Source organism: Cicer arietinum, chromosome 7, assembly GCF_000331145.2.
Source record: "Cicer arietinum cultivar CDC Frontier isolate Library 1 chromosome 7, Cicar.CDCFrontier_v2.0, whole genome shotgun sequence".
NCBI classification, from domain to species: Eukaryota; Viridiplantae; Streptophyta; class Magnoliopsida; order Fabales; family Fabaceae; genus Cicer; species Cicer arietinum.
In genome coordinates this window covers 19,773,525-19,787,814 of record NC_021166.2, presented here as the reverse complement: position 1 = coordinate 19,787,814, position 14,290 = coordinate 19,773,525, and the positions used below count along the sequence as shown (strand labels likewise).

The window sequence follows — 14,290 nt, the reverse complement described above, 5'->3', positions numbered from 1 at the left end:
AAATTTTTATATCATCCTTAATTTTTTTTAAATTGTAGCTTGCTCCCTATTTTTTCATATTTCGCAAATTTGTCTCTCAACTATTTGAAATTTCAAATTTGACCTTATTGTCTTCCAAATAGCATTTTTTTTGTCACATTTCATTATATTGAACAATTTTTTTTCCAAAACTTATAAAACGTATAAAAATATCTCGGCAAAGTAATTTAAAAATAAAAGAATTTCAATAGAAGCATTTAAATTTTTTAGAATTCTAATATTCATATAATTTCCAATTACCCCCAATATGTTTGGACGTGGAAAATTCAAATTCCAGCAGGTATCTTAAATTTTTCAAATAAATTACCTTTTGTGTAAAACAAATTTGAAAAATTTTAAAATGTGGGATTTTATAAAATATTTTGTTAATATTAAATTGAGGTGATTTTAAATACTACTTAAAACTTAAGAATTTCAAATTCGCTTCAAGCGTCCTTATAACTTATCAAACTTTGGTAGGTTCCTATAAATTTGTTTATTTTGCAAATGGGTACCTTAACTTTTTCAACTTTTATAATTTGAAACAATTTTTAACATTTTCAGTTTACACCTATTTCCTTTTGTTATTTATATTTTCCCCAAAAATTTTGAAACCTATAAAAATGACTCAATTCTAAATAAGCAATTTGTCTTTCCAATCAAAATTTATAAATGAATGCAATTTATGTGAAGCATTTGAATTTTTCATAATTTTAAATCTTTTATAATTTTCAATTACTTCATCCAAACAATTTATATCTTGGTGTCTAATTTAATTATATGCTTGTATAATTGGTGGTTGTGTCATAATTTTTAAATTCTCTATAATTGTCAAATACTTCATGCAAAAAATTGAAGTCTTGGTGTTTAACTAATGTATGGTTGTGTAATTGGTAGTTGTGTTTTTTTTTTTCAGAGTCCCGATGGTGATATCATCGACTGTGTTATGATTCATAAACAACCTGCTTTTGATCATCCTTTATTGAAAGGACATAAACTATTGGTATTTTTTTTTTAATTGATATAAGTAGTAGTATTCAAAAACATTTGCGTATTCAATTAAGTTTTAATATTTTAACTTTATAATTGAGAATTTTTTAAGCATGCTTTTATATACAGGATCCTCCAGAAATACCAAAAGAACATAATCAAACTGGTATTTTGAATGACAATTTTCAATTATGGAGTTTATCTGGCGAATCATGCCCTGACAAAACAATTCCAATTTTAAGAAATATCAAGGATGGTATCATGTCAAAACCTAGCTCTCCTAATATATTTAAAAGAGAATCAATTAATGAGTTTCCAATAGCTAAGCACGAGGTATGCCAAATGTTAATTCCAATGATATTGTTGTTATCATTTCAGTCTTAAAGTAAGAATGTCTGTTTTGATTTCATTTATTTATATCTTTGAGCCAACTATATAAAAAATTAAACACAAAGCAACATTACACAGTATGCAATTGCCAAAGCGAGTGAGGGTGAGTACTACGGAGCAAAGGCTATCTTTAACGTGTGGGAACCCTATGTGTCAGATCATGAATTTAGTCTAGCTCAAATGTGGGTCGCCTCAGCCTCAACATCAGGGACAGAACGAGAGCTCCACACCCTTGAAGTTGGTTGGCAGGCATGTTATTACTCTCATTAATTGCTTGATCTTAATCAAATAATCCATTTAATCATTTCCTCTTCCACAATTTTTTTTTCTAAAATTTTTATTTATTTTATTTGGAAACATTACTAGTACAAAGATTATAAATCGTTTTATACACTAATTTTACGATAGTTAAATTTTTTATTGATATATATATTAATTTTATATTATTCCTTTATGACTATAAGAACTTTACGTGATAATGTATCAAAATTAAACAATTTATAAATGCAGTCAATTTGGTGTCAACCATCTCTCTCTCATTTTCATCAATGAAACTATATAGATAATTTTGTATTTTAATTTTTAGTCATCAAATTAAGTTCATGTAATTTGTATCCAGGTGTGTAAAGGGCTCTACGGGGACAATCTCCCTAAGTTATTTGTCTATTGGACGGTAAGTAATTTAATTGAAGTAAAGTATGTGGAAGAATGTACAGTTTCTAATTGGATTTTTTATATTATAATATCCTTTTATTAAAATTTTGACACCAAATTGCCATCTTTTGAAAAAAAAACCAAATGTCCTCCTTTATAAACCCAATAGATGATCGCATCCTGTGCTTGCGATGAGCTGAAGGAAAATTTATTTTACGTAGTAGAAGATCGCATGCATGAGATGCGACCATGTACTGGCCTTAAAATAACAAGGATTTTTATTTTTATACCGCATCATCTACAACCGTTTGATAAATTAAATTGGAAGGTTAAAATTAAATATTTAATAGATCAATTTGATTGGAACAAATAAAATAACAAGAGTTCATACTTTTGTATTCCACTATTCATAACCATCGATAAAATGAAATCAACGGTCAGGATTTGTCCCTAAGGGTCCGCTACTTGTGGATGCGACTGCCCTAAGGGTTTGCTACTTTGAAATTATAATATAATTTATTTCATAATAATAATAATAATAATTATTATTATTATTATTATTACTATTATTATTATTATTATTATTTTTATTTATTTTTATTTATTTTTATTTATTAGATCCGGAGAAAATTGTAAATGAAATATAATTAATTTAGTAATTTATCTGCAAAACACGAGAAAATTTTTAAAATAATTTAAATTTATCTAAAAAATAGGAAGCCGTTGTTAAAATAATATAACAAGTTATTTGTTTAGGCATATCTAGTCAACCATATTTTTTCTTCAATTTAAGTATTTTATTTTAATTTATTAATAATATTTTGATTTTAAAATATTATAATTATTTTTAATTTATTAAATAAAAATTTTTTGAATTACAAAAATGAGAAAAGAAATATGTAAGGCCAGTACATGGTTACATCCCTAGGATGCGACCTGCGACCTGTGACCTTCTATTAATTAATTTTTTTTCATCGTTGCAAGTCTAGAATGCAACCACCTATTGGATTTTAAAATAAAACATTTTAGTTTTTTTTTTATTTATTAAAATGGGCCAATTTAGTTTAAATTTTTTTTAAAAACGATATTATAATAAAAAATCCTTTCAAATCACTGTTAAAAGTCAAAAAATTTGTCAGATCTTTGTCTCTGTTATTTTTATAATCAAAAGTATAATTAACAGGGACTCTAACTTAATTTAAGATCAGAGGGACTCTAAATTAAAAATTTGAAAATGTAATTATTTTGTGACAGTGTTTTACAAATAGATCAATTATTGTAGAATCATAATAATATTCTAATTTATATTTGCTTCAAGCGTGAAATATCCGTCAAGTCATTATACTTTGAAAGTAATTATATTTCCCATTTTGACTAACTCTACTCTTTATAAGTTAAAAACCAAGTTATATTCATATAAGCTATATCTTGATCTCTTATTAATCTTACATCATTTGTCCGTTGTTACTTCTTGCACTCCCTCAAACTCTCAAGTGAAAGTGGTAGTTGGAATAAATATTTTTATTTTATGTTTTTGGAATGGACACTAAGATGCTTTACTTGTTTTGGGGATCTTTGGCATCACATAAAGCTGCTGGTTTCATGATCAATTTGTGTGGTCCACACAAATTAAAATAGAACCCTTGTTGCTTGTTGTGAAGTTTAGGACTCGGAATATGTATGTATGATTACTCATCAATATTGCAGGCTGATACATATAAGACGACTGGATGCTACAATTTAAAATGTCCGGGCTTTGTTCAAACTAACAAGAAAATTCTACTTGGAGGATCATTTACTAAAATTTCTAAATATAATGGAAAACAATATTGTTTTACCCCAATGATCTGGAAGGTAATATTATTCTCAAATCACCAAATTGATCTTAATTAGAAGATTATGGATATCCTGGTATATCATTCTTAATTAAAAATGTCATTTTCATGTTATTTTTTGAACTAAAGTTATTCTAATACTGAGCTCCTGTCATATATTTTATTCCTTCATTTTTATATTATTACCTTAATTTCTTCCCATGTTGCCAAGCTTGCATGTAGCTTTTAATGATTATGTCTATGATTGAGTAACTTTGTCATGAAACAAAAGGTTACATTTAAAGTTTACTTTGATTATATTTTTTAGGATTCAGAGACTCAGAATTGGTGGCTTAGGGTTGGACCTGACATAATTGGGTACTGGCCATCCTCCTTGGTTCCACTCTTAAAGAATCATGCAAGTCTGGTTCACTTTGGTGGGGAAATAGTGGATACTGGGCCAAATTGGTATCACACTTACACTCAAATGGGTAGTGGAAATTTTCCCAACGAAGGTTTTGGAAGAGCTGCATACGTTAGAACGCTACAAGTTATGGAGGCTAACAACTACTTGACTCAAATACCGATTCCACAATTTGAGGCAACATTCCCAAATTGTTATGATATAAAACAAGGGTTTAGCAATAAGTGGGGCAAATACTTTTACTATGGTGGACCTGGCCAAAATAGTAAATGTACCAGAGGGAACAAATAATATAGAGGTAGAAGTATAAATGTGAACATTATTTTGAAACAAAGTCTCTTTTTGGAGATTGTGATTGTTTATTAATTTATCATGTTCATGAGGTAATAAATTATGGAGCAATTTGATCATGCAATAAAAAATAACAAAGTTTGAATTTTTTCTAGTATAATTATATAATGGTCATTAACAATACTTTTATTTAATAATAATAATAATAATATCCTTGGTCCCAATATATATATATATATTTTAAATTATTTATTAATTCTTATGTTCAAATTAAAGTTCTTGTTTGTTCATTTTCTATATTCAAAGGTCATCAATTGATGGTACCAATACCGTTTAGACTCTTTGTAAATGTCTAAAGAGAATATACATCGATTATACAAGATGCATTCCTTCTCCTTTTCGGAGTGGAAAGCTTAGTTCTCCACGTCCTCCCTTGTCAAAATGCTCATATCCAAAGGACATTTTTTCTAGTGCAATCCATTCACGGATTGGATCAACGACTATCTAATTTCATTATTATTGACAACAATCAATTATAAGGAATTATTATTAATTAAATTATGGTTAATTTGTGTTAAGTACAATTAATTATGTGTTGACTTTTTGTTGTTGAATGGACTGTGATAGATTAAACCATTATATTGAACCCAATGAGAGATCACTGCTCTCAATTGTTTAGCTATTTAAACTTTATCCTATCAGATGATTATCCTTAATCTTAAAATTCTAATTATCAAACGTTAGACTGCGATATAAGTAGTATACTGTTCATCATTTTCTCTCCGTCAACTATCTCTCGAATTCTAAAAGTATGTTGTTCTCGAATGTTCCTATTAACGTAGATATGTTATAATGTGTATCTATGATTTTAGTTACACTATTGAAATCTCACAATCCCAACACAAATGGAGTAGCCCAGACAAATTGATATGTCAGACAACACTACTGATCTTGACAAACGCGTGGAGAACATGAATATCATCCTGAACCACTATGAGAAACGAACCCCTGTAAGGTGAAAAATATTTGTCCTTACCATCTGAAAAGGGAAATGACTTGGCTCAAAAGTTTAAGACTTGATTTAATTGTCTTATAGGCTGAACTCAACCAACAATTCATGTAAAACTCATGTCTTCTAAATCATTTTAAATTATTTATTTTCTATTATTTTAAAACAAATAAAGATAATATATTAAAAAATTCTAAGTATTAGGTGTACTAAGAATTTTGGCCTTGATAATTGATGAAGAGTAATGTTATGTTGAGTATCTTTGTACTTTGTTGATTTACTATATCGAGTATTTTGGTTCTTGTGGACAGAAGTTGTTATGTGACTCATCCTCAAGTCACTAGGTGTAATCTTTATTTGTTACTAACCTAGTGTTTGACAAAAATATTTCTACTTTTATAATGTGTCATGCGTTTGAGTAAATTATGCTATATTATACTGTTTCATATGTGATCAGGTTAACATCTTGTTTATTGATGTTTGAAAATACTACTAATTTTTTTTTTGGATTAAAGTGGAAAGTTTTGATTTTTTTCAACTTAGTAAAGAATATTTGCGTTGCTTATCATGTATTCCTTGTAGAATGGTGTAGTTTTGGGTTAGAAAAAGTACTTATGTCTATTTTTTGATTATTGTTATATTCTTGTTTGACACTCCTTGTACTTCAAGAATCATTTGTGATGAGGACATAGAAAGTATAATCATGGAAGGAAGCATAGAGAATATTCAAGGTCTTGGAACTCCAATAACAAGAGCCATGTCAAACAAGGGAGGGAGATTATAAATAACTTGATATCCACTTTATTTGAAGCAAGTCTAACTCATGATGAATTGAAGCCTAAGATAGTAAATTGCTTAATCCAAATTGTAGAAGTTAAAGAATGAAGGTTGGATTTAGTTGTTATCAAATTTTAATATTATTTTTAATTAAAGTCTGAATTAGTAAGAACATTTGAGTCTAATTGTAAAAACTTGAGTTGGGCCATGTTTAGAGAACTTGTAAGGAGGTGCCAATATAAAAGGCAAACCCTTATTTTTCCAAGGCATATTTTGAACATTATTTTTGTGAGACTTTGCTCTTTTGAGTTTTTGAAAGAGTTAACTTTGAACTTATCAAGGTTGTTAACCCTTGTAGCATTTTTTTGGCTTATCAATCTCTAGATTATGAGACCATTATGTTCTTGGTTAGTTTGCTGAATAATAATTTGGGGTTTCCTTTACATCAAATCCTAATACACAAATTCTATCACTTTTCGTGTTTAGTAACCCGTAATCGTATATCGAGTTCTACATACTTGATTTTGGTGATTCAACATCCTAACTTGTGTTTCGGAACGTCATCTTTCACCTTATTTTGGAATCGTCCGATTCTGAGTTTCATAGCTTCAGTTATTGTGTTTTCCAACAAAATATGATTTTGGCTCCAATCTGTAAATTTTCAACCTTGAACGATCCTTAAAGTGACTCATGACAAACATGATCATATCATTTGGTACAAGAGCTTGTATCTAGATTTAAAAGTGAGTAAAATTATGTTTATGCATTTTTTTTGTGAAATATAATTTGCTAGTAGTGTTGCTTTTGTTTGAAATCTCATTCTTAGTTAATTTGCGTGTTGCTGCTACTTGAAAAAAAAAAGGAAAAAAGAAAAAATACAAAAAAAATTAATTGTTGTATTGTTAAAAGTAGTGCAAACTACTTTGTTTGGCAAAATTCCTAAGAGTAATTTTTTTTTCAATCACATTACTATGCTTTGTGTTACTTTTAGTTCTTCGTACATATTTGGTTCAAAAATATCAAGGTTCTTGTTGATTAAATTATGAACTTGAAGAAAGCAATTGAGTGGAAAGAGATAAGAGGGATTCATTATAAAAAAAACCTAGATTGAGTTAAACACGAGTGACAAATTCCAGATTGTAAACACGTGAGTTGTGTGGTGAAGTCATTTTCGTTCATTTTTGTTTGTTATCTTTTTTATTTAAAATACGGCAGGAATATGTGGTGTTGATAGCCCTCCTCAAAGGAGAAACAATAGATTGTTAGTGGAGGCTATAACTACTCAAATGCAAAGAATGTTTGAGGAACATACAGAAGATTTACATGCTAGAAGAAGAGAAATTGAAGATAGTGGTAGAGAAGATAGAATAGATGGAGTGAAGCTTAAAATACCATCGTTTCAAGGAAAAAGTGATCCAGAGGCTTACATTGTGTTGGAGATGAAAATTGAACAACTCTTTTCATGCAACAATTACATAGACGAGAAGAAGGTAAATGTGGCAGCCATGGAATTTACTGATTATGCACTCATTTGGTGGGACCAATTACAAAAAGAAAGAGTGAGGAATGAAAAACCAATAGTGGATAGTTGGGTGGATATGAAGAGGTTTGCGAAAGAGATTTGTTCCTTCATACTAACATAGAGACCTTCACAATATGCTTCAAAGGCTCACACAAGGTAGCAAAAGTGTGGATAATTATTACAAGGAGATGGAGGTGTGCTTAATAAGAGCCAATATTAGTGAAGATAAGGAAGCTACTATGACACTTTCTTACAAGGGCTGAATAGTGATATAAGTGATGTTGTGGAATAATAAAATTATTTGGAGTTGGAGGACTTAGTGCGTCAAGCTACTAAAGTAGAATAACAACTAAAGAGAAAGGGTGTCGTGAGAAATAGTTCTTCTAACTTTAATGCTTCTAGTTGGAGGGATAAAAATAAGAGGGAGGAAAGTCCTTCATCAAACACATCCACAGTTGCACCTCAGAGGACTCAAAATAACTCCAATGATGTTCATAAGCAAGCAAAAAGTAGTGAGAATAAATACTTCAGATGTTTGAGAAGAGGTCATATAGCTTTTGAATATCCAACTAAGAAGACCATACTACTTAAGGAGAATGGAGATATTACTAGTGGATCATCTTTAAAATCTGCTACATCTAGTGATGAAGAGAATGAAGAATAAGTTGTTGAAGGAGGAGACTTGTTCATGGTTAGAAGAACTACAAGAAAATTGACTTCTAATGACAAACAAAGTTTGTCACTAAAAGTAAAATACTGTAGGTAAAGAAAGTGACGCTTCATAGAAAGTCTTCTAAAACTTCACAAAAACACGGTAGCGTTCCTAATCAGTTTCACTAGGACATCCTCTTATCTCACTACCGTTAGACACAAATGCCACATCAACATGTTCTAAACGATAAAATGTATGCACATATTGTTCAGCAATATCCAACATCAAAAAGGTGGAGTTCTACCTAGTTTGTACATCAAGTATTACCATTGCATTCTATCATACATTCACAGCTTCTGCACACTTCTTAAAATTAGCCAACCTACTAGGAGAACACTTGACAAACTTATATGCAGCTCTTATTTTAGTAATTGATGAGTCAATTTCCTTAAAGCCATCGATGACAATCAAGTTCAATACATGCGCACTACATCTCATACGTAAGTACTCCCATTAAATAAAGTACGACGTTTCTAAAGAGTCACACCTCTATTTAAATATGCAATAGCTAAGTTGTTAGCACTTGCATTGTAAATACTAACACAACAAATAGACCTAATCCCCACTTTTTCATGAAACTTTCTAAAGTTATCCTTAAGGTTTTGCCTTTGTGGTCGGAAATCAAACCAAAACTTAATATCCTTTTCTTGAAATCCCACTCATCATCAATATAATGAGTTATTATACACATATAATTCATATTTTGGATCAATGTCCAAGTATCAGTGGTCAAAGACACCATTTGTTTATTTGCAAACGACATGCTTTTCAACTTTTCCTTCTCATCAAAATACAATTGCAAGCATTCTTTAGCAACAATAACATAGTAAGGAATCTAGGTTGAGCCTCACTCATGAATTGTTTGGACCCTTCATTTTCAACATATTTAAAAGGGAGTTCATCAATAGTTACCATATTTGCTAGTGCCATTTTAGTTCTCTCTTGATTAAATTCAACAACTTTAAAAATAACACTATTAGGGTCATCATAATTTTCCTTTCCAAGAACAATTGTCTTTTGTTTCTTATCAACTTGACTATTTGGATTTTTAAAGCAATTATTTAGATGTCTAAGCAAGTTAAGGGTTCCATGATTAGAACTATTTGTTGTGTACACTTTCTCACAATACTTACATGTACCTGTATCATTTCCCTTATTAAAATGTAACCAAGTACTAGAAGAGGCTTTAATAGGTTTTCTTTTGGTTACCTCATTTGTTTGAGTTGGCGGCAATAGTGAGAGGCCTAAATATTGTGCTTGTTGTGATGAAGCTTCTTGTGATGAAGCTTCTTGTTCTTGTGGAGCAAATTGATTAGGAGCTTCTTGTACTCGTTCCATTTGTCTCAAATCTATGCAATAATATAGTTAGAAAATTTCAAAAGTAAAAGGAAAAGTAAGAGAAAATACTAGCACTGCTAGTTGGTCTGCCACATTACTTTCATTATTAGACGAAACCCATCAACCATTTTAGTTTACTAAGCTACCATGATTTTTTAATATTAATGCTTCATTTGTTTATTTTTAGAGTACTTACTATTATCAAATAAAATACTAAAATAAATGTTTAATAGATTTAGTAAAAAAATTAAACTACATTTATTATATTTAATATTAATTTTTTAGAAATATTAATCGATTGATATTGAATACTACAATGAAATGTCTATAAAATTTATAACAATTATTGATTAATTTGAATATTATGTTTCATATTTGAATATGCAGTAAATTTATTTATCATTTTATCTATATAAAAAAAGACTATAATAAAATATAATATTTAAATAAATAGTATTTAAATCAAATGAAGTTTTCTTTACGATAATTTATTTTGATAAAGTTTCTTCACAACTGTATTTATTGTATTTTAATTTACCCAACATTATATTTCCTAATAAAATTATTTTATTACATAAAATTCAATTTGTCATAAAAATTAATACAATTAATTTTTTTTTTAAATGTATCTTGCCCGAATGACATAGATAATCTAGGGAAAAACATGTAAGAACAGAGGCGCACCTAAGAACGGGGGTTAATTAGGTTTTAGGAAATTTTCTTGTTTTCAAAAGATTAGTGATCGATATTTCTGATTTGGACAATGTAGAGCGATAAGTAAATGACAGTAATTTAATGAACACAGTAATATTATCCTGGTTCCCCTTATAACCAAGGGTACATCTAATCCTCTTGCACACCATAAGAGATTTTCCACTATTGTTAGAATAAGTACAAGTCCCACCTTAGGACCTTTGTTACAAACTCCTAACAATCACCCTAAGATAGCTCACCACTATCTTAGTTTACAAAACTTGAAAAAAGAACACCACTTTCCTCAATTTACAACACTTTGAAGAAAGTACACCACTTTCCTCAATTTACAGCACTTGAAGATTTAGCAATATTGATTTTGACTTAGATGAATAAGATATAATAGTTTATGCTTTTTGGTATAATGATAGCAATCTGATATAATTTCAAGTACAATAGAAAACCTTTTTCAATAATATGACCATATTAAATCTGTACTTGAAATATGAAAGTAAGACTTTGAATAAATCAAAACATTTCAGAAAGTTTGTTCAAAGTTGTTCTAAGATTGATGTTTTGATTGTGGAAAGATTAATTCGTTAAGTCTGAAGCTATGAAGTATTTATACTCCTTAGACATCACTTCAGATCAGTGGCATTTGTTCCTAGAGGTTTGATAAACAAATGCAACGATGTAGAACCATTTCAGATCTGAAAAATTGCATTATTTCCAGTTTTATTCGAATACAACAAGTGTATATTCGAATACAACAACTGTATATTCGAATACAACTCTTGTAACGTTCAAATTTATTCAAATTTTACATCTTGTATTTGAATTAAAGGGTCATGTAGTCGAATACAAATAAGTGTATTTTGCCACTGATCTAGACTGTCCAAATCAAAAAAATCGATCACTAATCTTTTGAAAACAAGAAATTTTCCTAACACCTAATTCACCCCCCCTTCTTAGGTGTGCCTCTGTTCTTTTAATTTACCCAACATTATAGTAAGACCCATTATCATTTGTCTAGAATATGATAATTGGACCCTTACACCTTAATAAAACAGAGGTAATTAACAATGAATAATAAATTAGAATCACCATCATAACTGAAAACTACATTCAGAAATATAGTTTACAACATGTTTAGTAGATTCCTAAAATATTACATCTTGAAAACAAACTGCGATTGTCTGATTACATCATAAAACAAAAGATCAAATTCTAAGTCCAGGAGTTTGGAACTGATCTTCTGATGCTAATATTCATGTCTCATGTTCCTCCAGCTGCTAAAAATAATAATAATAATTGGGATGAGATAAAATATCTCAGTGAGCTCTATAAATAAGAGGAAAACAATCTCAAAGAGTTTCTTTCATAAAAGTGTATAAAACATACAAAAGTAGTTATACATCTCAAAAAGAAAAAAAAAAAACAATCATTATGATTATTATTATTATACATGTCTACTTATATATATATATATTATGAACAACATATGCATGACCTCAAATCTTTTCCTTTGGAATAAGGAAAAGTCGCCCAATATCTTAGTGTGGGTCACCAAGATATTGAGTCCTGATTGGTAAAGGCGGTCTGACCAAATCCCAATCAACGTCCTGATTGTTCTCCTTTACCTGTTATCCCATGCCTGGAATAACCTAAATGTCCCACCGTGAATAAGGTCATATATAAAACTTGAAATGTTTTGTATAAAATGCCCTTATTATGATATTGAGTCCTGATTGGTAAAGGTGGTCTGGCCAAACCCCAATCAGCGTCCTGATTGTTCTCCTTTACCTGTTATTCCATGCCTGGAATAACCTAAATGTCCCACCGTGAGTAAGGCCATGCATGATGTGATTAATGATATTGTACAAAACTTGAAATGTTTTGTATGAAGTGCACTTGTTATGTCATATATAAAATGCATTATTCATTCATAACAATTATAAATAACTTTAGGTGATATATGAAACTCATAATAATTTAATCATAAGTCCTTAATTCAAAATAAAAATTATAGTAAGGAATATAAAAGCAACATTGGAGTCATGAAATTAGTAACACATCAAAGTCATGAAAAAATAGTAAACATATAAAAGTCATGAAAAAAATCATTTGAATGCAGTTTAAAAAAAACACCTATATGCAAAATTTCATTTCATCGCACTCTAATTCTCCTAATCTGTAATAATCCAAAATAGTTCACTCAAAAATTTCAGCACCTAAAATCATCATTTTAAACGAAATTAGCTTAACATAACACAATTTCACAAACACACATCAGAGGCAACAACAGCGGTAACGAGCATAAATTGTGCTCGACAAGCATAATCACCTTAAATCTAGTGATGCACATACAATTAAATTTTTCCTAATACATAATTCATTCACAAACATCACAACCATAACCAACAGCCTATGTTCTAACTTATTTTCAACAACTCCAGAAAATGAAATCCCTAATCGTAACAACAATCAACAACAAAAACCCTTTAATAAAAAGAACTCACCTATAAACACAATATAGTTGGTCTCATCTCAACTTCGAAATTAATAATTCATGAAAAATCTGATTCACTTGTTTACAAAATTTGGTTTTTATTTAGAAAACCAAACTTAAATACCACAAAGCTACTGCAGCCGTTATCGCAGTATTTTCATCAAACACCTCTCATGCATTGAATATTTGAGAAAAAAAATAGAATTTTCTATCCATTAGTAAATAAAACCAAATGCATGCACCTAAAACATTTCTTAACAATCTAATTGAAAGAAATTTCAACAAAAACTTCTCAAAAATAACATGCACAAGTCTTTGGAGAAATTTCTTAAATGAAGAATGATAGAAACTCACCGTTTGTGATAAGGGAGAAGACGTTCTAATTAGATTGATTGTTGAGCTCCCATTTTTCCTGAATTTCCACTTCGACTTATGTTCTTCATTTTTGGGTTATTATCCCTTGCTGCTTCCTTGGTTGAATCTGGTTATGAACAGATGATACATGCAAGTTTAAAAATGGTTTAAAAGCTTTTGGTTTAACTGATTTGAAAAATGAAGGAAAATGAGAGGTTGAAGATGAAGATTGGGAGGATGAATAACAGTAACAAGAAGAAAGGGATCGATGAGAAAAAGAAGAAAGCTATCGTGTTTTACGAATGAGAAAACACTACAATTTGAGATGTATAGCTGAAATTACGCCATTACCCTTCCTTTGTCCAAATATTACAATAATGCCTTTTTTTCTTATTAATTTAACAAATAAACTAGTTATTTATTTTTTCTTATTAATTTAAATGGTTGTTACATCCTCCACCACTTAAATAAAAATTTTGCCCTCAAAATTCAGAAGATTACCTATTGGAAAAGGTAAGGATACTCCATTTGCATGTCTGTCTCTGCTTCCCACGTTGCTTCTTCTACAGAAGATCCTTCCCAAACAACCTTCACTAGGGGAATTTCTTTGTTTCTCAATGCTTTTACACTTCTATCTATAATTTGGACTGGCATTGGGTCATAAGTAAGGTTTGACTTGAGTTGGACAGACTCATGACTCAAAATTTGGTGAAGATTAGGAATGTATTTCTTTAATTGGGAGACGTGAAAAGCACTGTATAGATTGGATAGTTTGGGTGGCAAGGCTATTCTGTA

At 29.7% G+C, this 14,290-nt stretch overlaps 1 protein-coding gene across 1 annotated transcript in view; it reads left to right on the top strand.

Annotated features, from left to right (window-relative positions):
• Window positions 1-4,691, top strand: part of LOC101510657 (protein neprosin-like) — a 9,831-nt gene extending 5,140 nt beyond the window's left edge. Inside the window, exons 3-9 of the mRNA XM_073363492.1 lie at window positions 935-1,021; window positions 1,138-1,341; window positions 1,477-1,647; window positions 2,018-2,071; window positions 3,604-3,670; window positions 3,719-3,906; window positions 4,195-4,691. Of these exons, the coding sequence (XP_073219593.1) occupies window positions 935-1,021; window positions 1,138-1,341; window positions 1,477-1,647; window positions 2,018-2,071; window positions 3,604-3,670; window positions 3,719-3,906; window positions 4,195-4,581 (1,158 nt within the window). The 3' untranslated portion in view covers window positions 4,582-4,691. The remainder of the gene's footprint in view (window positions 1-934; window positions 1,022-1,137; window positions 1,342-1,476; window positions 1,648-2,017; window positions 2,072-3,603; window positions 3,671-3,718; window positions 3,907-4,194) is intronic.
• The last annotated feature ends 9,599 nt before the right edge of the window (window positions 4,692-14,290 follow it).